General features: G+C 50.0%; 1 protein-coding gene across 1 annotated transcript; it reads right to left on the bottom strand.

Moving 5' to 3' along the window:
- Nucleotides 1–94: 94 nt before the first annotated feature.
- On the bottom strand, nt 95–27906 carry ANGPTL4 (angiopoietin like 4). The gene is made up of 7 exons (XM_079960758.1): nt 27326–27906; nt 22428–22538; nt 18124–18259; nt 7857–7970; nt 6283–6381; nt 3725–4000; nt 95–2442 (listed from the first exon to the last, which is right to left on the bottom strand). The coding sequence occupies exons 1-7, from the start codon at nt 27821–27823 to the stop codon at nt 2261–2263; spliced, it is 1416 nt and encodes a 471-aa protein (XP_079816884.1). The 5' UTR covers nt 27824–27906; the 3' UTR covers nt 95–2260.

The following is a 27906-nucleotide window of genomic DNA, read 5'->3' as shown; positions in this document are numbered from 1 at the left end:
AGAAACCTCCGTCCACCACCTCCTGAGGGTGTCCCGCTCCATCACCACCCACAGGGCAAACCCACAGCCTTGCACGGCAAGGAATCACAACACAACCAGTTCACAGGTTTTATTAAAAAGACACTTCACTGACCAAAGAGTCACACATTTAAAGTATAAAAAGAGAGAGAAATTAAGAGCAGAAATCAACTCTTCCCCCGTCTTACTGGTGCCTCTTCCAAGGCAACGTTTATAAGTTATAACCACATCACTCACCGACGCTTCGTTTTAAAACCACAATAATAAAAAAGGAGAGACCAGGATAAAAGCACTCTTAAAACCAACACACCGACTAGCACAACTGCTATTATGTACAAGAACAAGCAGCTAAACACTGGAGCAAACTTGAGTCAATATGACTTAAAAAAAACAGACGAGGAAGGAATGGGGAAGGGGCGGTTGGACACGACAGCAACTGGGGAGGCTGGCTGGGCAGAGGTTTGTCCAGTTGTGTGTTCAGACCTTTAAACCTCCCCGTTAAATAAATTCAGACAAGACTCAAATTTTGGTTTGGTTTTTTGGTAGAATTTAGGCCACAACTTTATTGATTACAGTAAGTGACTGGTTGCATAGGCTCTGGTTCGACTAGCTCACTGCCATGCAGGTAGCGCTGACCTAGTATAAGGTCAGCCAAGGGTGAACACCTGGATAAGTGGAAAGCCAGGAACGGGCTAACTCTGCCACCTAAATGCCCCCCTGGACTCAGGCATGGGCACAACCCCCTCTCAGGGGTTGACCAAACCACCGAGTCCCTGGTTTCCTTTAATGGAATACCCTTCACGTAGGGATGGCGAGAGCGTTCTCCCATCCCTATCTCCTGAACCAGAGCCTATCCGCAACCTTACAAGTTGTGACGATTTGCTACGTGGCAGGGGAAACCCAAATGGCACCAGGCAATGAGCCAAGTGGGGAAAATTCCTGCCGTGCCCCTGTCCCAACGACAGACGACACACGACAGCATAGCAAGGTCAAGCGCACAGCCCTAAAATTAGGGAGAGGTGGGCGGATGTTCTGAATGCACACGCCAAAAGAGGAAGCTCTGGGTCACGTGCATGGGCATAAACAGGTCCCCTTGATCCATTTAGCCTGCGTCCCATTGGCCTGATTAAACCCTGCATCAAGGGACCTACCAATTGGGTGTTGTGGCTATCCATTCAAACCCACCCACAACACAGGGTTTGGTTGCCAGGTCTCACCGCAACACATGCCCTCTTTAAGGGAAGACCCGATTTTGCAGCAGGAGCAACGCCTCCTCCTTGGGAGAGGGAGAGGAGGTGCAGCCCTGCCCGACTTTCTGCCCCAACCAGTGTCCCCCCCAATGCCCTTCGCAGTGGCTCCATCCTTCTGAACCCTGTTCCAAGTGGTGAAGGACAGAGCCAACCACAAGCTGCCACGAGGGACGCCTGCGGAGGGCGGTCCGATTTTCAATCGCGACTACATATTTAATCAGCCAAGGATATGCTGTTTGTACGCACAATCACCGGCAAGCCTATCCTTGCTTTGTCCCCCCCACTTAAAAAATAAAATACCCAGTCTGTTGCTGAGAGCAGCGCCAGGCCTGGTAACCATTTAAATTTCCCAGAATGCCCCAGAAAGATGCTACAGCAGGGGGCATTCTGGGAAATTCTTGGCAGCAGAGAGTCCTGCTGGCTACTGCCATGGAAAAAGAGAAGCCCCTCCGGGCAGGGGGGGGCGGGCTTTGCAAAGCCCCCTCCTTCTATTTGGGACATTCCTCGTGAGACAAAGGCCTTCCAAATTTCGAGGCGTAAGGAAGTGGGTATAAAGACACATGGACGACAGCACAAATCTCTGCTGGAGCTAGCAAGAACCCCAATTTTATCACCCGATGGCACTCAAGAAGGCCAGATACCCAAGATCTCATCAACAGTGGCCTTCAAGCTAACACCAGGCCCCAAAGATGCTGAAACTGCATTTCTTGCCAACGCCCAACTTGCCCACGAAATGAATCCTGATGCCGGTTTCTTTCCCACCCACCCAAGCGGTCCCCTGTGCCGCTCTTCCCAACGCAAAGACGACAGTTGTTCCTTTGCCCCCCACCCACCCCAACACTAAGTCTTGCAAAAGGAAGGCTTTCAACTGGAAGCCGATAGAGACACCCCACAAATCGTCCCGGACAGGAGCGAAGGGCTGCAGCTGTATTTCGGCGACAGGCAGGAATACGGAGGGCCACCCAGACTCTCTCCTGCGACCTCCCGGGCATTTAGGATGGCAGGCCCATCTCCGCAGGCCGGATCTTCATAGTGGTGGACTTCAGAGGGTAATAGCGCCCTCTCCAGGTCTTCCAAAAGATGCCTTGCTTCCTCTCGTGCCTCTGGCGTGGGATGGAGCGGAAGTATTTTCCGTTCAGGTTAACGTGGCCACAACTGCTGAACCACCAGCCTCCTTTGGAGCAAAAAGAAACAGCAAGGGCAGGCATCAGCCAAGGGCCTTTCCACAAAACAATGGATTTCATTACTTGGAAAATGCTTCAAAAATGGAAGTTCTTGAGCTCCATTCCTGAGCAGCACTGCGGCAAGGGAGTACGTCCCAATGAACACAGTGGGGTTTGCTTGCTTCCATGCTTAGGTGTATCTGAAGAAGTGTGCATGCACACAAAAGCTCATACCGATAACAAACTTAGTTGGTCTCTAAGGTGCTACTGGAAGGAATTTTTTTATTTTGTTTCAACTATGCTTAGGTTTGTGCGGCTAAAAGAATTTGGTGCTCGGAGTGCAATGGCATGAATCTGATCAGAAGCATAAAATGACGGTAATCAAAATTTGCATGTATATTTAAATTTGTATGTATACATTTTTTTAGAAAACATTTAAATTAAAAAAAATAAAGGAAGCAATCAAGAGTTCTTTCCGTTAGGGATAATTCAAGAGGGAAATTCCCAGGTGTCAAAAAGGACTATTTATGTATGCTGCAAGAGACGCAGGTGGCGCTGCGGGTTAAACCACAGAGCCTAGGACTTGCCGATCAGAAGGTCGGCAGTTCGAATTAGGTCCAGTCGCGGGCGACTCTGGGGTTGCGGCACTCATCTTGCTTTACTGGCCAAGGGAGCCGGTGTACAGCTTCCGGTCATGTGGCCAGCAGGACTAAGCCGCTTCTGGCGAACCAGAGCAGCGCCCGGAAACGCCGTTTACCTTCCCGCTGGAGTGGTACCTATTTATCTACTTGCACTTTGACGTGCTTTCGAACTGCTAGGTTGGCAGGTGCAGGGACCGCGCAACGGGAGCTCACCCCGTCGCGGGGATTCGAACCAAATGGTTTAGTTCATTTTAAATATGCTGGGATGTATGGTATGCAAAATGAACCACAGAAAGATAAAACCTTTAAATAAAATAAAACAAAGGATACAATCAAGAGTCCTTTTAGTTGGGGATAGTGCAGACGGAAATTCCCAGGTGTCAAAAAGGGTTGTGGAAAGAGAAGAATGGAAGTCGTTGATATTTTAAGGGAGGCATAGGCAAACTCGGCCCTCCAGATGTTTTGGGACTACAACTCCCATCATCCCTGACCACTGGTCCTGATAGCTAGGGATGATGGGAGTTGTAGTCCCAAGACATTTGGAGGGCTGAGTTTGCCTATGCTTGTTTTAAGGTGGTTTAAATGGATATTTTAAAATGTTGAAGATTGAATAAAAATTATAGAAAAGGAAAAAATTAAAATCAGGACTGACCTGAGAGGTGTTTGGCGCAGTTGGCATCCCCTTTGAGGTCATGGTCCTGATCCCGCGTGGAAAAGGGCAGCTGTGGGAAGTCGCCCATGGCGTTCTCCAGCTGCCCGAGAATAGGGCCCAAGAGACTGAGCGTGTAAGCCGTGTCCTCTCCCCCCAGGCTGAAAAGGAACTGGATCTTCTCCGAGCTGCCCTCCCAGTCCTGAAGTTCGATTGAGAGGTGGAACCGCCCATCTTTCGTGATCTGGTGGACCTTTTCCAAGCCCAGCCAAAAGTCGCCTGGAAGAGAACGGCCAAAGAAACAAACGAATGAAAAGGGGGAAAAAAGGTCTATCAGTGCCCACCAGCAGAAGATATCAATCAATCAATCAATCAATCAATCAATCAATCAATCTTTATTATGGTCCAGAGACCCAACAAATCGTTACAAAGCAATGCACAATTCAGACAGCCTACCTCCAGATTAGACAAGCATTTTGTTTAGAATATAGGGCTCATTTGTTCTTGCAACCACCGATAAAAACTTTACCACTGCTAATGTTCTAGCGTTTGTCCGGTCTTCCAATAGGAACCTGACATAGTGAGGCCTCTGATTTTCCTGGGAAAGGTACCAGCAAGGGTAATATCAGTTCAGCCCTGGCTTGCTCATATTTTGCACAGTGCAACAAAATATGTTTTATGGAATCGATGTCTTGAGACACACCTACTGTCCTGGTAGGGAACTCCTCTCAACCTGCCAGCCAACACTGCAGAAGGAAAGACGTTTAGTCTGGCTTTGGTGAAAAGCCTTTAATAGTTTGGTACTGTCAGGTTTTTAATGTAAGGTGTTAACTTAAAGACATGCCATATTGTACTTCTACTGCCAGCGGACTACAGACTGCGTGTGATCGAGATCGCAAGTCACTGTGTGTATTATCCCATCATCTTTGCTTTAACGTCTTTAGGGCGCCTTCATAACCCAGTTGGGGGGTGTGACAGACCAATAGAGGTGGCTTTTCTAGCCATGGTTTTCTGCCATTTGCTGACAAATTCGTCATTGGTCAGGTGTTGGTACAAACCCTTCCCTAAATCAAACACTGAAATCCTGATGTGCAGAAGATATACAGCTGTACCTCGAAAGGCAAACGGAATCCATTCTGGAAGTCCGTTCAACTTCCAAAACGTTTGGAAACCAAGGTTCGGCTTCCAATTAGTTGCAGGAAGCTCCTGCAGCCAATCGGAAGCCGCGCTGGACTTTTGGGTTCCAAGGAACGTTCGCAAACCAGGTTTCCAGGTTTGCGGCGTTCGGGAGCCAAAACGTCCAAGTTCCGGGGTGTTTGGGATCCAAGGTACGACCCTACACAGGAGACAGGTCTCGACCTCTAGGAGCTTACAATGTCACTTCAGATTATGGGTTCGGAGAAAAGCAAATTAGAGGGTGGGATCTGGGACCCAGCGCCACTCAGGGATGAGACTCCCTGGCCCCAATTTTTCAGCCTACCCTACCTCACAGGGCTGTTGCGTGACACTTATGGCGCTCAGTGATAACACGTGTAAAAGCGATTACACTTGTCAAAGTTAACGAGAGACCTATCCACTCAAAGCTGACAAAAAGGCATCGCTCAGATACTCTGTAAAGAATGAAAGTTTTACTGTTTCTCTCACCCACCCCTTCTCCTTCTCTATTTTCCTTCCTCCTCATGAGGAACATGTCTAATAATAATAATAATTAATAATAATAATAATAATAATAATAATAATAATAAATAATAATAATAATAAATAAATAATAATAATAATAATAATAATAATAATAATAATAGTTTTATCATTTATATCCCCCCACCCATCTGGCTGGGTTGACTGTGACTGACATGTGCGAAAGGCTCTATGATTTGAAAATAGACACTGAAAGTCTTGCCCGTGGCACCCCTGATCATCCTTCAAGGCACCCCAGGGTGCCACGGCACAACGGTTGCAAACCACTGATTCTAACCGATCAGTTGGCCTTCACCGCAAAACTTATAATTACATTTGAGAAACAGAAATACATTAAAAAACTAAATCCAGCGTGTGACGAAGTCTTTCCTTTTGCAGTGCTCTGCAGTGCAAGTGTTTTTTCAGAGCCCTGATTCTACACATGTAAAAAGTAAAGGGACCCCTGACCATTAGGTCCAGTCATGGAAGACTCTGGGGTTGCGGCGCTCATCTCGCTTTATTGGCCGAGGGAGCTGGCGTACAGCTTCCAGGTCCTGTGGCCAGCATGACTAAGCCGCTTCTGGAGAACCAGAGCAGCGCACAGAAACGCCGTTTACCTTCCCGCCAGAGCGGTACCTGTTTATCTACTTGCACTTTGACGTGCTTTCGAACTGCTAGGTGGGCAGGAGCAGGGACCGAGCAACGGGAGTTCACCCCGTCACTGCGGGGATTCGAACCGCCAACATTCTGATCGGCAAGCCCTAGGCTCTGTGGTTTAACCCACAGTGCCACCCACGCCCCTATATCCTACGCATGAGCAGGTAGCAATTTTTTAAAAATCAAAGAATAATGAAAGGAGGGGGAAGCAAGAAGCAGAAACCTACCGCTCATATTCCCAAATCCATTTTTATAGGCTTCCCACAGCTGGTCAAAATCAACAGAACCATCCATACGTCTCTGAATCACCGTCCAGCCTCCACCATCTGCAAAATAAAAAGGAGGGGAAATTTCAATCAGCCTGCAGACATCTGGCTTGTGCCCCCTCCCTCCCTCACCCCACCAAAACACACCCACCAATGTGTTGCTTTGATCTGTAAGTTTTTCCATATGATTTTTGTGTGTGCAACATGTTTTAGTACCTTGAACACACACACACACACACACGAGTGAACTAGGACTGGGGGGGGGGGGGGAAGAGGCTCTGTAGCTGCAGAAACGTTTCGCCTCCCAGTTTGAGAAACGCAGGGAAACAGAGTCACGGCCTTCGCAACCCAAGCAAAACTCTACCCTTACCCTTCCAGATCAATCAGTGATTTCTAGGATCAGGTGATCCCTGAACCCAAAGACATCCAACCAGCAAACTGGCAGGAATGGGCCACAGAATCATAAAATTGGAGAGTTGGAAGTCAAACTCTCTGCAGGAATCTTTTGTCCAACGTGCGACTCAAACCCACAAGCATGAGATGAAGAGTCTCACATTCCACAAATGACTTAGCTCAGGATTTCGATTTGTCAACTTCTGTTTCTCATTTTCCCAATCTGAAATTCGCTCCTTCGGTTTTGCAATTTCTTTCTTTTTAAGTCGTGAAAATTCATTGGCATCCGAGTGCAATTTCCCCCCGATACAGCCAGGGGTCAACAAACTTTTTCAGCAGGGGGCTGGTCCACTGTCCCTCAGACTTTGTGGGGGGCCGGACTATATTTTTTTGGGGGGAATGAACGAATTCCTATGCCCCACAAATAACCCAGAGATGCATTTTAAATCAAAGGACACATTCTACTCATGTAAAAACATGCTGATTTCTGGACCGTCCGCGGGCCGGATTGAGAAGGCAATTGGGTTGGATCCGGCCCCTGGGCCTTAGTTTGCCTTCTCACGTACAGACATTGGTATGCAACTTTGCCTGATAAATGCATATTTTTTTGCAGGGCAATTTTCCAAACGCGACACACTGTGTATGTGTGTGTGTGTTATTTTCACTCACATATGCATTCCCATGCACACTTCTACCCAAGCACGTTAATTTTTGGACACAATACTTGGCTGGAGAATCACACGAGAAAACTCAGAACAGGGCAGGTTTTCAGAGGGCTGTGTTACGGTTCACAGGCTGTTTTGTCAAATGAGAACCAGGTTAAAAAGGTAAAGGGACCCCTGACCATTAGGTCCAGTCGTGACCGACTCTGGGGTTGCAGCGCTCATCTCGCTTTATTGGCCGAGGGAGCCGGCGTACAGCTTCTGGGTCATGTGGCCAGCAGGACTAAGCCGCTTCTGGTGAACCAGAGCAGCGCATGAAAAGGCCGTTTAGCTTCCCGCCGGAGCGGTACCTATTTATCTACTTGTACTTTGACGTGCTTTTGAACTGCTACATTGGCAGGAGGAGAACCAGGTTAAGAAAACCTTAAATGCAAACTGTATCAAATTTCTCTCCCGCTTCTATAAACCCCACATTTTTACCTGGAGTCATGTCACAGAAGACTTCAAAGACCTGGGAGCCAGGGGGCTGGATCTGGAAAACACCGCTGGTTTCTTCCCCTTCCAGAAACAGCTGGTGACAGCTTTCTGGGAGCTCTGAAAAATGAAGAAGCAAAAGCTATTTTAGCATCCTAGAACAAGCATTGATTTGATCGGCCTTATTAAAATTTTGCCATGAATACTGATTATTAACGCCAAGACCACATAACACCAGTCCTAAAAGACCTACATTGGCTCCCAGTATGTTTCTGGGCACAATTCAAAGTGTTGGTGCTGACCTTAAAAGCCCTAAACGGCCTTGGTCCAGTAGACCTGAAGGAGCGTCTCCACCCCCATCGTCCAGCCCAGACACCGAGATCCAGCTCCGAGGGCCTTCTGGTGGTTCGCTCACTGCGAGAAGCCAAGCTACAGGGAACCAGGCAGAGGGCCTTCTCGGTGGTGGCGCCTGCCCTGTGGAATGCAGCCCTGTTTAGGGAAGCATTTAATATTTGATGAATTATAGTATTTTAATATTTTGCTGGAAGCCACCCAGAGCAGCTGTTGAAACCCAGGCGGATAGGCGAGGTATAAACAATAAATTATTATTATAATTATTATTATTATAATTATTATTATTATTATTATTAAACTGCACAGCTATTTTCTTCCTCATGCTTTGACCATGTTATTGTGAGGAAGTTCGTGAGTTTACTGAAAATAATCTACGGGGTTTATCCAATATTAGTCAGAGCTGAAATTAACAGGCACGACTTGCTTGGGGTGCCCAGAGTCAGATCGGTGTATGTGTGTGTGTGTTTTACAACTGAATTACGGTAATTAATTACTATTCCCAGCAACTTCAGTGGCTCTGCTCCGCAGTTGACGTAGCTGCAGACAGCCCACCATGCGCAACACTTTTATTTAATTAAAGTCAATCATAATTTTCAGGAGAATTTGCACAGATGTATTTATGGAACATTGCACAAGACACTGTTTGGTGGTCTTAGAGACTTAAAACAAAACAACAAGCCAACGTCAAACTACAGGACTGAAAAAAAGGATTTAAGATCATTCACTTGCACATTTTTACAGTGGACTCCTACTCAGAAGTAAGCCCTATTGAATCCAACAGCACCCTCTTTTTTTCTTCTTCCAAATTTCTGTTTTAAAACTATCTATAATGTGGTTTTCGGAAAATCCCCGAAGATCATGGCCACTGGTCCCATCACCTCCTGGCAAATAGAAAGTGAAGAAATGGAGGCAGTGAGAGATTTTACTTTCTTGGGCTCCATGATCACTGCAGACGGTGAGAGAAGCCATGAAATTAAAAGACCCCTGCTTCTTGGGAGAAAAGCAATGACAAACCTGGACAGCATCTTAAAAAGCAGAGACATCACCTTGCCAACAAAGGCCCGTATAGTTAAAGCTATGGTTTTCCCAGTAGTGATGTATGGAAGTGAGAGCTGGACCATAAAGAAGGCTGATCGCCGAAGAATGGATGCTTTTGAATTCTGGTGCTGGAGGAGACTCTTGAGAGTCCCATGGACTGCAAGAAGATCAAACCTCTCCATTCTGAAGGAAACCAGCCCTGAGTGCTCACTGGAAGGACAGATCCTGAAGCTGAGGCTCCAAGACTTTGGCCACCTCATGAGAAGAGAAGACTCCCTGGAAAAGACCCTGATGCTGGGAAAGATGGAGGGCACAAGGAGAAGAGGACGACAGAGGACGAGATGGTGGGACAGTGTTCTCGAAGCTACCAACATGAGTTTGACCAAACTGCAGGAGGCAGTGGAAGACAGGAGGGCCTGGCGTGCTCTGGTCCATGGTGGTCACGAAGAGGCGGACACGACTAAACGACTAAACAACAACAACAATGTGGTTTTGCCATCTCTCGCATTCCTGAGTTACTGTGTTTTATAGATTGCAAAATGTGAAGCGGTTTAGAAGTTCTCCTCAATAAATAAAGCCCTAACCGCTGGCCGTGTTGAGGTTCACAGATGTTTGCCATGCCTTCAGGCAAAAAGGTCCACTGGTAGACTATTAACTTGCAGATGAATCCAATGTTTAAAAAGGGGGAGGAAAGAGGAATCGAGAGCAGGCAGCAACCGCAACAGGACCCTGTGGGATCCGGCCACCACGTGAACACGGAACGCCACTCGGACTTTGCCCAAGCTACCCTCAGCCAAATGTCAGCCTGACATTAACAACTGCAGAGCCGAAGTTGCAGACAGCAGTTGGCAGGCAGCAAAAGCGTGGAGGGGGAACTGTGTTGCCAAAGTTTATCCCTCCGAAGAGAAGCCACAGCTGAATCCTGTTGGAAGCTACTCCCCATGCAAGCTTGGAATTCTGTTAATCCTGACCCTAGATTTGCTACGCTTGCAGCTACATAGTAAAGGGGAGAGAAACACTCTGCACATGCTCAGGGGTGGCCATGATGTCGTGTCACAAGGTTCGGGTCTTACTGCCGTGATTATTAAAAAGGAGCCCTGACCATTAGGTCCAGTTGTGGCCGACTCTGGGGTTGTGGCACTCATCTCGCTTTATTGGCCGAGGGAGCCGGAGCACAGCTTCCGGGTCATGTGGCCAGCATGACTAAGCCGCTTCTGGTGAACCAGAGCAGCGCACGGAAATGCCATTTACCTTCCCCCCGGAGTGGTACCTATTTATCTACTTGCACTTTGACGTGCTTTCGAACTGCTAGGTTGGCAGGAGCAGCGACTGAGCAATGGGAGCTCACCCCGTCATTGCGGGGATTCAAACTGCCGACCTTCTGATCAGCAAGTCCTAGGCTCTGTGGTTTAACCCACAGCGCCACCCGTGTCCGTGATTATTAGCCACACAAAAATGCAGGCAGTTAAGGGTGTACAGTCGTACCTTGCTTCTCGGACAGAATGCATTCTGTTTGACTCCTGGAACTGTTCCAAAACCAAGGCTTGGCTTCCGATTGGCCGCAGAAACGTCCTGCAGCCGCGCCGGAAGTTCAACTTCCGAAAATCGTTTGAAAACCGGAACACTCACTTCCGGGTTTTGATCGTTTGGGAGCCAAGGCGTTTGAGATCCAAGGTACGACTGTACCTCTAAAAAGGAGGTGCTGGAGGGGGTGGGACACCAGTAAAGCACACCAGCTTTTCACAGGAAGCATCAGAAGTAAGAAATCATGGAATATGCAGGATTGAACCTGGAACCATGGCATTGTCAGCGCCATGCTCTAACAACTGAGCTATCCAAGCTCTGATTCCTTCAAATAGAATTCTTTTTATTACCTTCCCAGAATTTCAAATATTAACTCCAAATCGTAATATCTTTATTTCAGAGATTGACCTCCTGCCAACATCTCCAAAGTGTTGTTATTCAAACCCTTTTCTACTGCATATCAATCTCTTATCCATCACAAAAGTCCCTCTGATCCAATTATACTATCGTTTTCCTTCCACTGCTCATATCTCAAATCTCAAACTCCTTTCACTGTACAGTGGTACCTTGGGTTACATACGCTTCAGGTTACAAACTCTGCTTACCCAGAAATAGTACCTCGGGTGAAGAACTTTGCTTCAGGATGAGAACGGATTGCATTCAACAACTGAGCCTTGACTGTACAGTGGTACTTTGGGTTAAGAACTTAATTCATTCTGGAGGTCCGTTCTTAACCTGAAACTGTTCTTAACCTGAAGCACCGCTTTAGCTAATGGGGCCTCCCCCTGCCACCGCCGCACCACGATTTCTGTTCTCATCCTGAAGCAAAGTCCTTAACCCGAAGTACTATTTCTGGGTTAGTGAAGTCTGTAACCTGAAGCGTATGTAACCCGAGGTACCACTGCAGTTCATCTATTTACTCCAGTCTTCAAAGAATCTCTGACCCCGCTGGTTTCGAATCCTTCCTGTTAATTTATCTAATTCTGCGTAGTCCATCAACTTCAATCTTCCATTCTTCAGTAAAGGTAAAGGTAAAGGGACCCCTGACCAGGTCCAGTCATGGCCGACTCTGGGGTTGCGGTGCTCATCTCGCTTTATTGGCCGAGGGAGCCGGCGTACAGCTTCCGGGTCATGTGGCCAGCAGGACTAAGCCGCTTCTGGCGAACCAGAGCAGCGCACGGAAATGCCATTTACCTTCCCGCTGGAGCGGTACCTATTTATCTACTTGCACATGACGTGCTTTCGAACTGCTAGGTTGGCAGGAGCAGGGACCAAGCAACGGGAGCTCACCCCATCGCGGGGATTCGAACCGCGACTTTCTGATCAGCAAGTCCTAGGCTCTGTGGTTTAACCCACAGCGCCACCCATGTCCCCGTCGCGTCCATTCTTCGGGGTCTCTTCCAACTCTAGAATTCTAGGGTTCCTTCTCTCTGCACCACCCCTGAGCTGCGCCAAGCGCTGAGCCCCTGGCAGGTGGCTGGACTCTGCCCAGGAATGGGTACCATCTGCCAGCGAGTCAGGGTTTCGACAGCCCCGTGTCAAAAGTCCAGTTGGGAGAGGCAACCGGCACGCGAGGAGGCGAAGGGCAGAGATGTGGCAGGGCACGAGGGGACTTTGCTCTGGCTAAAAACAGCTGCAGAGGGGGAGGACGTCCCTCCCCGCTCTCCCAAAGACAAAGGAAGCCTCTGTCCCGGCCAAAGGCGCTGCATCTTCTGGGCTCAGCAGGGCCCCCCTGGGACCCTCTCCTGCCTCGGATAAATTTAGCTGGGATTCTCAAAACAGATGCCAGCAGCAGGAGATCAGGACGAGGGCGGGATCCCAGGTTGGAGAGGGAGTTCCTGCGAGTAAACATGAACTTTCCCCCAGTTTCTCAGCAGGGAGGGAGGCGCACATTAATGCATTAATGCCGGGAAGGATGCTTGCATCAGACAGCCAGGCGGAGACGTTAGCCGTACCACGTAGGATATTGGAAACGGCTTCTCCGTCCTGCAGAGAAAGGCCATGGGGTGGAATCAGGGCGTGCAGGAAGGAGAGAAGGGGTAAGCCTTCGAAAAAGACGCCCCGTTCAGCGGCAGAGGCTTTGCAGAGCCCAGCCAATACAAAATCACGTCGCTAGTTCTCAAGAAACGAACCAGACGTCCGCAGCTTTGCCATTTGGCTTTTACAGTTGTTTTTTATATGAAAGCGGGGGGAAACGCAGAGGAACAGATTATGGCAAAAACACGTCCAGAAAGCTGTAGAACAGCCCCTTTCCCCTCCCATCCCATAGAACAGCGTATTTCCGTGTTGTCTCCTTCGTGCAAACTTGTGGGGCATGAGTTAGGTCAGGCGCCAGCAAACTTTTTCAGCAGGGGGCCGGTCCACTGTCCCTCAGACCTTGTGGAGGGCCGGACTATATTTGGGGGGGGGGAAATGAATGAATTCCTATGCCCCACAAATAACCCAGAGATGCATTTTAAATAAAAGCACACATTCTACTCATGCAAAAACACACTGATTCCCGGACCATCCGCGGGCTGGATTTAGAAGGCGATTGGGCCAGATCCGGCCCCCAGGCCTTGGTTTAGGGCAAGCATCCCCAACATTTGGTCCTCCAGATGTTTTGGACTACAATTCCCAGTATCCCTGACCACTGGTCCTGTTAGCTAGGGATCATGGGAGTTGTAGGCCCAAACATCTGGAGGGCCGCAGGTTGGGGGTGCCTGGTTTAGGGGTTTAAAGGTCGGCACCGACACTTTGAATTGTGTTCGGAAACATCCTGGGAGCCAATGCAGGTCTTTCAGGCCCGGTGTTATGTGGTCTCGGTGGCCGCTCCCAGTCCCCAGTCTAGCTGCCGCATTCTGGATTAGTTGTAGTTTCCGAGTCACCTTCAAAGGTAGCCCCACGTAGAGCGCATTACAGTAGTCCAAGCGGGAGATAACCAGAGCATGCACCACTCTGGTGAGACAGTCCGCAGGCAGATAGGGTCTCAGCCTACGTACCAGATGGAGCTGGTAAACAGCTGCCCTGGACACAGATTTGACCTGTGCCTCCATGGACAGCTGTGAGTCCAAAATGACTCCCAGGTTGCGCACCTGGTCCTTCAGGGGCACAGTTACCCCATTCAGGACCAGGGAATCCTCCACACCTGCCCGCCTCCTGTCCCCCAAAAACAGTACTTCTGTCTTGTCAGGATTCAACTTCAATCTGTTAGCCGCCATCCATCCTCCAACCGCCTCCAGACACTCATACAGGACCTTCACCGCCTTCACTGGTTCTGATTTAAAAGAGAGGTAGAGCTGGGTATCATCCGCATACTGATGAACACCCAGCCCAAACCTGGAAAGACGACGGCACGGCTAAGCAGCAATTTCCAAAGCGTCCCACCAGATTCCCATGAGTCACAGCTAGCGTTGAGTCACAGGCTCTCCGGGTAGCGGGCAGGCGTGGTTTTTTTTTGCAGGCTGACCGCGGCACATTCCAGGAAAAAGCCTCTGACACAAAGCCATCTTTCTCGCAGCCGCAGATATTAGATCAGCATGTGCAGAGGGGGTGCGGGAGCGAGAGCTAAGTAGGGGAAAGGGCATCTCAGCCTGGGAACTGCCGGAAAAAGACTGCAGCCCTCAAGGAAAGGCTTTCAACTTTCACCCATTTCCCCCCACCTCCCTAGCTCAGGACACAACATCGCACATGGCCGTAATAAGCTGGTCTTTCCGCTCTTTGCAAATGCCCCCAACAGACAGCATAACAGCTGCCATTGGGGCCTTTCTCCTGGGCTCCCCAAGGAGAATCGCCCTGGAGTGCGGAGGGAAATTCAACAGGTGCATCTTTGAGACAGAAGAAACACCAGGCAAGATATGCCTGGCTGTGGGGAGACCCCCTCTGGGGCATATGCCCAGTGGCGTAGCGTGGGGGGTGCAGGGGGGCGGCCGCACCGGGCGCAACATCTGGGGGTTAGGGTTAGGGGGCGCAAATCCACGGGTTAGGGGGCGCAAATTACTTGCCTTGCCCCGGGTGCTGACAACCCACGCTACGCCACTGCATATGCCCTCTGCTGAAGCCCTTGTAGCCCAGTGTCAGAGTTTTTACTAGCATGGCCTGTCTCGCCAGAGTGGTGCATGCTCTGGTTATCTCCCGCTTGGACTACTGCAATGCGCTCTCTGTGGGGCTACCTTTGAAGGTGACCTGGAAACTGCAACTAATCCAGAATGCAGCAGCCAGACTGGTGACTGGGAGCGGCCGCCGAGACCATATAACACCGGTCTTGAAAGACCTACACTGGCTCCCAGTATGTTTCCGAGCACAATTCAAAGTGTTGGTGCTGACCTTCAAAGCCCTAAACGGCCTCGGTCCTGTATCCCTGAAGGAGCATCTCCACCCCCATCGTTCTGCCCGGACTCTGAGGTCCAGCTCCAAGGGCCTTCTGGCGGTTCCCTCCCTGCAAGAAGTGAGGCTACAGGGAACCAGGCAGAGGGCCTTCTCGGTGGTGGTGTCCATCCTATGGAACGCCTTCCCATCCGGAAATAAACAGGTATCTGACGTTTAGAAGACATTTGAGAGTGTGGCTTGTCTGTCAAGATACCTGATAATGTTTGCTCTTCCCCCCACCTTGGCCAGATTAGGCCTTTCTTTTGAAATTGCAAATATCTAGTTCCTGAAAACATTGTCCCAGACTTCCCCTATTCATAGGCAAAGGATGCACATTTCACTGGGTTTGTAAGTGAAAAGCACTATTGGGAAAGGTGTCCCCACCCCCAAGATATTCCCTTTTACAGTAGAGGAAATATTTAGAGCATGGGTAGGCAGCCGAAGGCCCGGGGGCCGGATCTGGCCCAATCGCCTTCTAAATCCGGCCCGCGGACAGTCCAGAAATCAGCGTGTTTTTACATGAGTAGAATGTGTCCTTTTATTTAAAATACATCTCTGGGTTATTTGTGGTGCCTGCCTGGTGTTTTGACATGAGTAGAATGTGTGCTTTTATTTAAAATGCATCTCTGGGTTATTTGTGGGGCGTAGGAATTGGTTGATTTTTTTCTTCAAAATATAGTCCGGCCCCCCACAAGGTCTGAGGGACAGTGGACCGGCCCCCTGCTGAAAAAGTTTGCCGAGCCCTGATTTAGAGTCTTTCGGGAGAGCCAAGGTGGCCTGGGGATTGTTCTGCGTCCTCTGTTTTTCTCAGGGAATGCTTCCTAATTTTTAAGGGGGTAAAGGACTTGCTTTCCGTGGACTGGGCGTCCCTTAACATTTCTGGTAACAATTGACTATGGGGCTGATCCTCCGAGCTGGATGGACCAGTGCTTGGACCCTGGCTAAGGCAGCTTTCTCTGTTCCTAGCAGAAGATGGAAATGGGAGATTAAGTCTGGGGACACTGGACTGTGGCACAGCGGGGTTGTCAGAACCCGGGGCAAGGCAAGTAATTTGCGCCCCCTAACCCCTAACCTGCCACCGCTGCCAGCTTCTTCTTGCTGCTGCCTGGGCTGGGGTATTTACGGTAAGGTAGCCACGGCGGCGGCGGCGGGTCCGTGTCAGGTGATCTGAGGCGAGTTGCCGCTGGCGCTGCCGCCCAAACGACGCCGCTTGCCCGGAGGAGGAGGAGGGCAGAGAGGCGAGGAAAATGCAACATGGCCCAGCAGCTGCAGCAGCAGCGGCGGCGGCAGCGGGGCTGTGAGGAGGGGCTGCCTGGCGCGCCCTCTGCGGCCCTGACGCGCAGCGAGCGCTGAGAGCCGCTGCCTGCCGGACGCCTTCAGCCCAGACGCGCGCACAGCTCGTCGGTTCCGCGAGACATGGGGCTCTGCTACAGCCTGCGCCCGAGGCTCTTCGGCGACTCCGGAGGTGGCGAGCGTGCCCCCCCCGATGTTGCGCCCGGTGCGGCCGGCCCCCCTGCACCCCCCACGCTACGCCACTGCTGTGGCAGCACAGCCCCCTGGACTCTTGGAGGCAACTCCCTGCAGAAATGCTCCAGCAGCAAAGAGACAGGCCCAGCCTTGCTCGGCCTCTGAGGTTTCCACCGCCCTGGTACAGCCAAATTATTTTGGAATCCCAGCACCGCAGGGGGAGCGCTGCCTTTCCCCTAGTTGGAGGGATGCCAGCCCAAGTGTGCGCCACGGTATTCTCCCCCCCCCACTTCCTGCCCCGGTCTCTCTCTCCCCGTCTCTCTTTCTTCCTCAATTAACCTCGTCGCTCCTGGGAATGCCTTGCAAAGATTTCACCTCTCGCACACTTGGCTGAGAGCCAGAGCGAACGAGCGAACGAGAGACAGGCCTGGTTGGGAGCTGAACGAGGCCGGCTCGAATCTCCCAGCTCGAATTCCCCATAGCGGGTGTCGCGAATGCTCCAACACAGCCGCGACCCACGTAGAGCGCCGTGTCGAAGCAGAGAGAGGCACATCGGAACAGGGAACCACTGGCACCTCCAATGTCTGGGGCTACAAAAGCCCCATTGTCCAACGCGGTGGTTCTCAACCTGTGGGTGCCCAGATGTTGTTGGACTACAACTCCCATCGTCCCTGAGCTCTGGCCTTGCTAGCTAGTGGTGATGGGAGTTGTAGTCCAACAAACATCTGGGGACCCACAGGTTGAGAAAGGCTGGGACTCCAATGGCTTGGGGCTGATGGGAATTGGGAGCCAAGTAATATCCCAGTGGCCACAAGGTCCCTATCTCTGTTTTCCCCATTGCATGCGAGAGACGGAGAGGCACTTCTGTTGAGAAGAGGCATTCCTTCTTCAGAGCAGGGGAGATGCCTCTTCTTACATCAGGGATGGAATCATAGAATTGTAGCGCTGGAAGGGACCCTGAAGGTCATCCATTCCAACCCCCCTTGCACCAGCTATAAAATTGAAGAAATCAAGAGAGATATAGCCGCACTGGCAGCATATCTCTTCTTTCTCGTATCCAAAAATGCAAGAAGGGCCTTTACACCTGCCAGAAGCTGGGCTCTGCCCTCGCCCGTCCTTTAAAGGATCCTTTTATAAAAGTCCCATATGCTCAGAGACTTTGCGCCTGTTCATTGGGGGAGATAGGAAGCCCAGAGCACTTGTTCTTTAGATGTGCCTTTTATGAAGAGGCACGTAGTGAGACCATTGAGGTGAGGCTCACTGACCTCCCAGAAAAGCAAAAATTTGACCTTTTCCAGACTCCGCTAACCCAGAAATAGTACCTCGAGTTAAGAACTTTGCTTCAGGATGAGAACAGAAATTGTGCTCTGGCGGCGCAGCGGCAGCCGGAGGCCCCATTAGCTAAAGTGGCGCTTCAGGTTAAGAACAGTCTCAGGTTAAGAATGGACCTCCGGAACGAATTAAGTACTTAACCCGAGGTACCACTGTAAAGGGATTCTGCCCCCTGCCATCAGCTATGTGTGGGGCAAGGTGTGGGACTCACTCGTCATCGCCGGGGACTTTGGCCGGGGACTTTGGCTGTGGTTGCCGGACCGGTCCAGACTTTGCTGAACGCTGGCCTTCCATTTCGGACCCTGCGTTTCGTTCTCTCGGACGTGCAAAGGAATCAGCATGTTGACCTGTGGGTTGGGAGAGGGCGGAAGGGAGAGAGAATGAGAGGGAAATATAATTTACAGTGGTGCCCCGCAAGACGAACGCCTCGCAAGACGGAAAACCCGCTAGACGAAAGGGTTTTCCGTTTTGGAGGCGCTTCGCAAAACGAATTTCCTATGGGCTTGCTTCGCAAGACGAAAATGTCTTGTGAGTTCCTGCGGGTTTTTTCCCCTTTTTTCCCCCTTTTCCTAAGCCGCTAAGCCGCTTATCAGCTGATCCGCTAAGCCCCTTAACAGCTGATCCCCTAAGCCGCTTAACATCTGATCCGCTAAGCCGCTAATAGCACTAATCCGCTAAGCCGCTAATAGGGTTGCTTCGCAAGACGAGAAAACCGCAAGACGAAGAAACTCGCGGAACGGATTCTTTTCGTCTTGCAAGGCACCACTGTACCTTCCAGAGCGCAAGTGGAAAGTGAAGAAGCCTTTTCTTTTGGGAAATTATGGGGACAGAACTACCTAAATTGTGTACAAATTTATTCATGTTTGCTACTACAGTGGCAAGAATGTTACTTGCCCCAAAAGTGGAAAGAAGCAGAAGACCCAGCAAAGGAGGAACGGATACAAAAACTTATGAAATATGCAGAAACGGCGAAACTTACCAGAAGTATAAGAAATCGAGATAACAAACTTTATAAAAGAATGGGAATGGGTTCATTGAATATTTACAGATCAATTGTAAACAGATAAGAACATAAGCAGGATTAATGTAATTAACCTGCAGTTTTATAAGAGATTTAGAGCGGATAAATAAATGGGAAAGTTAAATGAACGTGGATATGCAGAAGATATAAAAAATAAATTTAAGGAACTGCAGAAAGAGGGGGAAGAACGCCAAAATTTGGAAATGTTAAATTGACTGTAAAACTAATGACATGTATGAGTTTGAAAAGTATAAATAAAAAACAAGAAAGGAAAGGAAGGGAAGGGAAGGTAGAAACTGCATCCTTATATCAAGCAAGCTTTTGGCGATGGAACTAGCAAGTTATCTGCCAGACACAGTGTCAGATTTACGTACAAGCTAAACAAGCTACAGCTTAGGGCCCCATTCTCTTCTGCCCCCCCAAAAATATAAAAGGAAAAAAACTGGATGTACATTTCCAAAATATAAGATAAAAAACAAATAAGATAAAACCTACAAACAGCAACAGTGTTTTGTGTTGTGTAGGCTCCTAGGATGTAAGTCATGGGCCCCGCCTGCTAGCCTGCTCCCTAAAATATCACTGGTTTGCTCATTTCTATATACAGGGTGCCTACATTCTGCATGGGACGCGAGTGGCCCTGTGGGTTAAACCACAGAGCCTAGGACTTGCCGATCAGAAGGTCGGCGGTTCAAATCCCCGTGACGGGGTGAGCTCCCGTTGTTCGGTCCCTGCTCCTGCCAACCTAGCAGTTTGAAAGCACACCAAAAGTGCAAGTAGATAAATAGGTACTGCTCCGGCAGGAAGGTAGACGGCGTTTCCGTGCGCTGCTCTGGTTTGCCAGAAGCGGCTTAGTCCTGCTGGCCACATGACCCGGAAGCTGTACGCCAGCTCCCTCGGCCAATAAAGCGAGATGAGCGCCGCAACCCCAGAGTCAGCCAGGACTGGACCTAGTGGTCAGGGGTCCCTTTACCTTTATGCCGGAGATAAACTACCGGAGGAAAGCTTTTCTGATCTGGGGACCCCGTGGCGGAGCTTTTCCATCACACAGGAACAGATCCTCTATGCTCCAAATAAATAAACCATCTCACACGTGTGTTTTTCTTGAACTGCGTCCAACTTAAGAGGAGCCTTGGGCAACACAATTGAAAGAGCAACAACTAAGAAATACTCTCACCCATTAGACACTTTTTTGTGCATGGCCCAGCATGACCAATTTGAACAGACCTACACATTGCTTCCTATGCAATCCACCTACCAGATGTGGGGGCCTCCCTGGTCCTGAATGGGGTAACTGTGCCCCTGAAGGACCAGGTGCGCAGCCTGGGAGTCATTTTGGACTCTCAGCTGTCCATGGAGGCGCAGGTCAATTCTGTGTCCAGGGCGGCTGTTTACCAGCTCCATCTGGTATGCAGAATGAGACCCTCCCTGCCCGCAGACTGCCAGTGGTGCATGCTCTGGTTATCTCCCGCTTGAACTACTGCAATGTGCTCTACGTGGGGCTACCTTTGAAGGTGACCCAGAAACTGCAATCAATCCAGAATGTGGCTGCCAGACTGGGGACTGGGAGCAGCCGCCGAGACCATATAACACCGGTCCTAATAGGACTACATTGGTTCCCAGTACGTTTCTGAGCACAATTCAAAGTGTTGGTGCTGACCTTTAAAGCCCTAAACAGCCTCAGTCCAGTATATCTGAAGGAGCATCTCTACCCCGGACACCGGGGTCCAGCTCCGAGGGCCTTCTGGCAGTTCCCTCACTGCAAGAAGCAGGAACCCGGCAGAGGGCCTTCTCAGTAGTGGCCCCCGCCCTGTAGAACACCCTTCCATCAGATGTCAAGGAGATAAGTAACTATACAACCTTTAGAGGACATCTGAAGCCAACCCTGTATATGGACGTTTTTAATGTTTCATGCTTTATTGTGCTTTTTTGTTTGTTGGAAGCTGCCCAGAGTGGCTGGGGCACAAATAATAAAATTATTAGTAAAAAGGTAAAGGTACCCCTGCCCGTACGGGCCAGTCTTGACAGACTCTGGGGTTGTGCGCCCATCTCACTTAAGAGGCCGGGGGCCAGCGCTGTCCGGAGACACTTCCGGGTCACGTGGCCAGCGTGACATCGCTGCTCTGGCCAGAGCCAGAGCCGCACACGGAAACGCCGTTTACCTTCCCGCTGGTAAGCGGTCCCTATTTATCTACTTGCACCCGGAGGTGCTTTCGAACTGCTAGGTTGGCAGGCGCTGGGACCGAGCAGCGGGAGCGCACCCCGCCGCAGGGATTCGAACCGCCGACCTTTCGATCGGCAAGCCCTAGGCGCTGAGGCTTTAACCCACAGCGCCACCTGCGTCCCTAAAATTATTAGTAGTAGTATCTATAATCACTACATGGATGATCCTAGACTAACTGGGAAGAAGCAGTTTAGCAGATTAGTCTGAATTATGTTGGTATCAAGAACCATCCTTTTATCCTAAACCTTTCCCATATTTGATGCTGGCATTATCACAGCACTTAAATGTGCAAAGAGTACCTTTAGGCATTACAAAAGTGACTCTCTCAGGTATGCCTGACAATGCACTTTTCTGGACTGCCAGTTTTAAAAGCTTTTGTTTATTTGCCCAGATATTTTAGATTTTAGATTAGCTGGTTGCATTACTTTATTCCTCTTAAATTTATCATGCCTTATGCTATAATGAGAGATTATATCAGTGAGAGATTTCACTTTCTTGGGCTCCATGATCACTGCAGATGGTGACAGCAGCCACGAAATTAAAAGACGCCTGCTTCTTGGGAGAAAAGCGATGACAAACCAAGACAGCATCTTAAAAAGCAGAGACATCACCTTGCCAACAAAGGTCCGTATAGTTAAAGCTATGGTTTCCCCAGTAGTGATGTATGGAAGTGAGAGCTGGACCAAAAAGAAGGCTGATCGCCGAAGAATGGATGCTTTTGAATTCTGGTACTGGAGGAGACTCTTGAGAGTCCCATGGACTGCAAGAAGATCAAACTGATCCATTCTGAAGGAAATCAGCCCTGAGTGCTCACTGGAAGGACAGATCCTGAAGCTGAGGCTCCAAGACTTTGGCCACCTCATGAGAAGAGAAGACTCCCTGGAAAAGACCCTGATGCTGGGAAAGATGGAGGGCGCAAGGAGAAGGGGACGACAGAGGACGAGATGGTGGGACAGTGTTCTCGAAGCTACCAGCATGAGTCTGACCAAACTGCGGGAGGCAGTGGAAGACAGGAGGGCCTGGCGTGCTCTGATCCAGGGGGTCATGAAGAGGCGGACATGACTAAACGAGTAAACAACAACATGCTATATTGTTCATTTAAAAATATACAATCATTCTGCTGTGGAATCCAGCAGAATTATCTGTGGAGAGAAAGAGCAGTTCATATTTCCCCACCCTCCCCTCCCAAAAAATGAATTCAGTCTGCAGGAAAGTGCTTTTAGGCATGTGCAAAGTGTGTCTCTGAACCAGAATTTCAAACTGTAGGTCATACCTTGCTCTGGAGACTTTTGATCTGCAGGTTCTGTTTGTCCATTCTGTACTGCTGTTGCTTAATCTTATGAAACAGCTCCTCAATCTTCAGGTTCTGACGACTCATCAAATTCTGAAATTTCGAAACAAAGGCACACATTCAGCAGATTGGCCCTGGCCGTCAGGCGCTGTCCATTCAGAGAAGAAGAAGAAGAAGAGTTTGGCTTTGATATCCCGCTTTATCACTACCCGAAGGAGTCTCAAAGCGGCCGACATTCTCCTTTCCCTTCCTCCCCCACAACAAACACTCTGTGAGGTGAGTGGGGCTGAGAGAATTCAGAGAAGTGTGACAAGGTCACCCAGCAGCTGCATGTGGAGGAGCCGGGAAGCAAACCCGGTTCACCAGATTACGAGTCCATCGCTCTTAACCACTACACCACACTGGCTCTAAGAAGGGAATAGGAAAATGAACCATCTAACATTAAGAATGACCCCCTCCCTGCCTGTTCATGGCTTTAAATGAGTTGGAATGGGGGGGGGCTGCAGACTCAATATGGGCCAGAGTCCTTCTGCTCTATAAATTAAGTAGGTAGATAAATACAGTACAGTGGTACCTCGGGTTAAGAACTTAATTCGTTCTGGATGTCCATTCTTAACCTGAAACTGGTCTTAACCTGAGGTACCACTTTAGCTAATGGGGCCTCCCGCTGCCGCCGGAGCACAATTTCTGTTCTCATCCTGAAGCAAAGTTCTTAACCCGAGGTACTATTTCATAGAATCATAGAATCATAGAATCATAGAGTTGGAAGAGACTACAAGGGCCATCGAGTCCAACCCCCTGCCAAGCAGGAAACACCATCAGAGCACTCCTGACATATGGTTGTCAAGCCTCTGCTTAAAGACCTCCAAAGAAGGAGACTCCACCACACTCCTTGGCAGCAAATTCCACTGCAGAACAGCTCTTACTGTCAGGAAGTTCTTCCTAATGTTTAGGAGGAATCTTCTTTCTTGTAGTTTGGATCCATTGCTCCGTGTCCGCTTCTCTGGAGCAGCAGAAAACAACCTTTCTCCCTCCTCTATGTGACATCCTTTTATATATTTGAACATGGCTATCATATCACCCCTTAACCTCCTCTTCTCCAGGCTAAACATGCCCAGCTCCCTTAGCCGTTCCTCATAAGGCATTGTTTCCAGGCCTTTGACCATTTTGGTTGCCCTCCTCTGGACACGTTCCAGTTTGTCAGTGTCCTTCTTGAACTGTGGTGCCCAGAACTGGACACAGTATTCCAGGTGAGGTCTGACCAGAGCAGAATACAGTGGCACTATTACTTCCCTTGACCTAGATGCTATACTCCTATTGATGCAGCCCAGAATTGCATTGGCTTTTTTAGCTGCCGCGTCACACTGTTGGCTCATGTCAAGTTTGTGGTCAACCAAGACTCCTAGATCCTTTTCACATGTACTACTCTCAAGCCAGGTGTCACCCATCTTGTATTTGTGCCTCTCATTTTTTTTGCCCAAGTGCAATACTTTACATTTCTCCCTATTAAAATTCATCTTGTTTGTTTTGGCCCAGTTCTCTAATCTGTCAAGGTCATTTTGAAGTGTGATCCTGTCCTCTGGGGTGTTAGCCACCCCTCCCAGTTTGGTGTCATCTGCAAATTTGATCAGGATGCCCTTGAGTCCATCATCCAAGTCGTTGATAAAGATGTTGAATAAGACCGGACCCAAGACAGAACCCTGTGGCACCCCACTAGTCACTCTTCTCCAGGATGAAGAGGAACCATTGATGAGCACCCTTTGGGTTCGGTCAGTCAGCCAGTTACAAATCCACTGAGTGGTAGCATAGTCAAGACCGCATTTTACCAGCTTCTTTACAAGAATATCATATTTCTGGGTTAGCGGAGTCTGTAACCTGAAGCGTATGTAACCCGAGGTACCACTGTATTGTTGTTGTTGCTGTTGTTAATTTCATTTCTATACTTTTATATTTTAAAGAAAAAAACCCTCAAAGTGGTTTAGGTAAAGGTAAAGAAATCGTGTTCCAGTGGCGCAGCGGCAGCGGGAGGCCCCATTAGCTAAAGTGATGCTTCAGGTTAAGAACAGTTTCAGGTTAAGTACGGACCTGTGGAACAAATTAAGTACGTAACCAGAGGTACCACTGTATTAAACTCCATGGGGGGGGGGGAATGGCACCTAGACATACGGTTGTGGGGACCACAACCCAGGTTTAAGATAGATATATCTAGATATATACGCATGTGAGTTTCTAGCACTGCTTTACAGAAGGTATCCAACTCATATCAGCCTCAGTCAACATGGCCAATGGTCAAGGATGACAGTGGAAGCCCAGGAATGTCCCACACCTCTGAGTTTGACACACACTGCAGTTTCGAAATCGGCAGCTGCTTCGCTCTCACAACAACCTTGCAAAGCGGGTCACTCGCCATCGCTAGAGGAGACCTTGTCTCGTGGAAGTGCCTGGAACCAATGAAAGCTCTGAAGCCTCTCCCCCACCCCCACCCCCAGAAAATTAAGGCTCCACACTTGAAATGTCACTTTTGGCTTTGTTTGCAGAACAACAGGGAGCACCCGGTTTCTCTGGGAATTCTGGCAAAGGCAGGAGAAGCCCATCCCTCTCAAGGCCAATCAATATATAGTGCTCGTATCAATAGGGCATTGTGAACAAAAGCATGGGCAGATGCACGCTCTGTTTGAAAGGCAACCAGCATTGAAATAAACCTTGGAACCTCCCGTGGTTACGCTTACATTTTAGCTTGCTCGACTTAATAAACCACCTTTGCAAACGGCTAGCGTTTGGCTCGCGAGCCACACTCGGATTTTCTTTGTTGCAATTGCAAACGGAGCAACTTGATAAGGGATGTAGACTCATATTCCTTTGATAACAAGTAAATTACTATGTGTTTTATAAATTATTGAAGTGGAGCCTAAGGATATGTGATTGCAACAACGGCATATTCATCCCAGGCTTACCCGTGCCTCAGTTTCCCTCCTCTTTCTCCATTGTCTCCCCTTAAAGGTAAAGGGACCCCTGACCATTAGGTCCAGTTGTGACCGACTCTGGGGTTGCGGCGCTCATCTCGCTTAACTGGCGGAGGGAGCCGGCGTACAGCTTCCGGGTCATGTGGCCAGCATGACAAAGCCGCTTCTGGCGAACCAGAGCAGCGCATGGAAATGCCATTTACCTTCCCGCCGGAGTGGTACCTATTTATCTACTTGCACTGCATGCTTTCAAACTGCTAGGTGAGCAGGAGCAGGGACCGAGCAACGGGAGCTCACCCCGTCACTGCAGGGATTCGAACCGCCGACCTTCTGATCGGCAAGTCCTAGGCTCTGTGGTTTAACCTACAGCGCCACCCGCGTCCCTTTGTCTCCCCTTAGCCACATATTAAGATCTTAAGGTTCCCGGGTCTCTCTGACGATTGCATATACTTTTCTCTGTCTCCCTCTGTCACGTTTTTGTTCTTCCTCGTTCAAGCTTTATATTGCATGCTGCTGGGAAGAGAGATCTATCGTGCACTCACTAATGCACTGATTGATTAATTAATAAGCAATACTAATCCAAATGATGCTAATAGAGAAAACCCAGCATAGGTAAAAAATCATTATGAATGGGAAACTTTCTTAAGGGAGAGAAAACCCAGAGGATAGATAGCACCCTTCTTTCACAACAGACTCTCAGCTCTCCAACCTCTTGCCAGTTCCCTAAAGCGGTAGTTTTCAGCCAGTGTGTCATAACACCCTGGGGTGCCTTAAATGATGGTCTAGGGTGCTGTGGGCAACACTGGGCTCCAACCCTCTTTCCTTCACTCCCTCCTCTGATGCCCTCTCATGTCTCTGCCTCCCCAAGGCTTGCACAGCTGTGTGTTGCAGCAGCCCTGGCTACAAGCTCCGCTGGCAAGTGGTGCCTCTGGGGCAGGCCAGGGGGTGCTTCCCGGGCCCCTGTGGGCCAGTGTGAGGAAGAACCTCTCTTTGGGGCAGGGGGGACAGCTCAGAGACCAGGGAGGCAGCAGCGGCTGACCAGAGGACTCCCAAGGAGAAGGGAGAGGAGAGGAGGCTGAAGGAACACATCACAACTTAGGAGGGTGTTCGAAAAAGGGTGAGAAGCTGCCAGCTCTGCAGGCAAGGGGGGGGCACATAACTGGGCTCCTGAGCCCCACAGGGGTGCCGCAGAAAGAAAGCAGTTTGCCAAGGGAGCCACGGACTCAGAAAGGCTGAAAACCTCTGCCCTAAGGAAATACTGTCCTTTCTCAAGCTTTGCTAACCTGGTGCCCTCCGGGCTATTGTATCTGGGCTATTGTATCGGGCTATTGTTGTGCAAAGAGGCACTTTATGCCAATTTATGGGGCACCCCAGTTCTCTCTCTGCATGACCCATTCATTTTATTAATCAAACAGTTTACATTTCACAGTCCTTCGCACCGCTTGGAAAAAGTCTCAACAATCGATTCGTACGGTACCCGAAAGGTGTCAAGGAAGCATTGGAGGCTAGATAAAGCTCATAAAATTTGAAAGCCAAGACCAAAAGCCGGGTTTACCTCTCCTCTCCACTCAATCTCTATTTCCTAGAGGGAAGCTACCTCCATCCTTCAGGGGGGCGACCCAGGTAACTTTTTGACAGTGTTTTTTTTTACTGGGGGTACTCAAAGGAACCTTTTAATTTAGAAGAAAAGCACTGGTTAAAAGTGTGGCGGTTACTGCAAGAACTTCGTGGGTGAGTTCCAGCACCTTCTTTTCCAGAAGAAAAGGACTGTGGACAGGTAAGGGCTTTATCTCTATAGCTCCCAGGTAAAGGGCACCTCTGAGCGTGTGCAGAGTGCTTTTGCTCCAGCCCCTTTCGGGTTCACAATGCCTCTTCTGTCCGCTCCCTTTCCCTCTGGGGCAGCACCCCGGGACTCACCTGCAGGGCGCCCAGCTCCGCCGCTTGTCCGCTCCCTCGGGGGCTGCCGCTGGCGTTCTCGGCGCCCACCTGGCGCAGCAGCTGCCCGTCGAGGCGCCCCAGGCGCTCCCGCACCGCCTCCTCGTGCGCCGCCAGGTCGCCGGCCAGCGCGCCGAGCCGGCTGGAGAGGTCGTCCAGGCGCCCGTCGAGGAGGCGCTGCGCTCGCCCCAGCTGCTGCCGCTGCTCGTCGGCGGAGCGCTCGAGGCTGCCGAGCGAGGCGTTGTGCGCGCTCAGGCGGCCGCCCATCTCGCGCAGCTGCCCGCGGGTGCGCTCGACGTGCTCCCGCAAGCCGTGGCCCAGCTGCAGGAGCCCGTGCGCCAAGACGTTCACCTCGTCCCAGGAGGCTGCCTTGAAGGCGCGCTCCTTGCTAGAAGAACCGGCAGGAGGAGGAGGAGGAGGAGGAGCAGCGGCGGCCGCCAGCCCCGCCGCGCTCAGCACCAGCAGCGCCCACGAACGCATCGCCCCAGCAGACAATGAACTTGGTTAGAGCGCAGCGCGCAACAGTCGCCACCTCGCCAAGAGCGCACGGTTTGGAGAGGCCG

This window comes from Podarcis cretensis (genome assembly GCF_951804945.1).
Source record: "Podarcis cretensis genome assembly, chromosome: 18".
NCBI lineage: Eukaryota > Metazoa > Chordata > Lepidosauria > Squamata > Lacertidae > Podarcis > Podarcis cretensis.
The sequence above is the reverse complement of the archived record's forward strand: the minus strand, read 5'-3'. Positions and strand labels throughout refer to the sequence as shown.